Genomic DNA, 1,383 nt, shown 5'->3' on the forward strand with positions numbered 1-1,383 from the left:
GGCCCAGCCCGCCTCTGCGGAGAGCTGCTCCTGCAAGTGTTGGCTGTGCCGTGCCCAGCAGCAGGGAGCGGGGCCATCGGGCGGCAGGCAGGTTCCAGGATGGAGCCCTGGGCCCCGTCTGTCCTGGAGGCTCCTCAGGACCCTGCCCTTTCACTCCGGCAGCCGTGGGACCAGGGCCTGTCTCCTGGAGGCCTCTGGAGCAGCGAGGGATGAAGGCACGCTAGGCTGTGGGACCCTCCGGGGCGGGCCCCTCACCCACCCACCTGGTGAGGGCATCAGGCCTGTGCTCAGCTGTCCCAGCACCGCCCCACGAGGCCACAGAGGAACAGTGATGGTCCAGCAGCCCACGTTCCTCCCCTCCCCCCGCCCAGCAGGGGCTCTGAGCCACTCTCGTATCAAGTCTCCTGGGAAAAGGTATTTAATGTGGACAATGCCAGCTGGGCCTGCCTCTGCCAGGCTAACCCCAAACAGGAGGATCCAAACCCAAGGACAGGCTCCTGCCAGCTGTGACCACGCACCAGGCTCTGGTGCCATCCCTGCCGTCAGTCATGAGACCCAAGCCAAGCTGACCCCCACCCCCGGCGGCATCATCTCCACCTCCGGCTCTCGCTGGTGCCTGGCTGCGGGAGCCAGGGCATGGCTTCAGGAACGTCCCACGCAGCCCTGGCAGCAGCCACGGGCAGGACCAGGGCCAGCTGCACCCAGTGCTGGGAGCCCAGCTCCTCAGAGGGGCCTCCAAGGCCGTGCTGGCGACCGTGGCGGAGCCCTGGCTTGTCCTCCGGGTCACACGGGACCCTGCGTCACACGTAGTCCAGGATCTCGGTCTCCATCTCGTTCTCACTCCCATCCGACGGCTTGAAGTCCTCCTCCTCCTCCTCCTCATCCTCCCCAGACTCGCCCGTCAGCTGCTCTTTCCTTCCGTCTCCGTCAGTCTTGGCCGGGCTGGAGAAGAGGGCTGGGGCAGGAGACGGCGTGTCCCCAAGCAGCTCCTGCCCCAGGCTGGGCCCCTGGCCCCCAGAACCCCAGACCAGGCCCCAGGCCGGGCCCCTGGCCCCCAGAACCCCAGAACAGGCTCCTGGGCTCCAAGGACTGTGCCTGGGCTCCAGTAGGAGCTGCTGTGGAGTGTGGGTGCTGGGACCTGGCACGCAGGCATGTCGGGGACCGTGGAGCTGCGTGCTGTGCACACCTCTTCCCCAGAGGTGCCCGTGACTCCCAGGAGCGCCCATTCTGAGTGTGTTTATGGGGAGGCCCACAGCCTGGGTGAGGTGGTCGAGGGGTTGTGTCCCAAACAAGGCTAAGCAGCTCTGCTCCGTCAGCTCCATGGGGCAGGACAGGCTCTGGGACACCCCCTCCCCGACCCCGCCCCAAGCCTGGGAGAAGCCC

At 67.4% G+C, this 1,383-nt stretch overlaps 1 protein-coding gene across 2 annotated transcripts in view; it reads right to left on the minus strand.

Annotated features, from left to right (window-relative positions):
• Nucleotides 1-402: 402 nt before the first annotated feature.
• GTF3C5 (general transcription factor IIIC, polypeptide 5, 63kDa) overlaps nt 403-1,383 on the minus strand; it is a 12,340-nt gene continuing 11,359 nt past the window's right edge. For both annotated transcript variants that reach the window (XM_005882117.2, XM_014529894.1), the window contains exon 11: nt 403-955. In XM_005882117.2, the coding sequence (XP_005882179.1) occupies nt 801-955 (155 nt within the window). In that variant the 3' untranslated portion in view covers nt 403-800. The remainder of the gene's footprint in view (nt 956-1,383) is intronic.

The sequence above is a fragment of the Myotis brandtii genome, unplaced genomic scaffold (assembly GCF_000412655.1).
Source record: "Myotis brandtii unplaced genomic scaffold, ASM41265v1 scaffold699, whole genome shotgun sequence".
Lineage (NCBI taxonomy): Eukaryota > Metazoa > Chordata > Mammalia > Chiroptera > Vespertilionidae > Myotis > Myotis brandtii.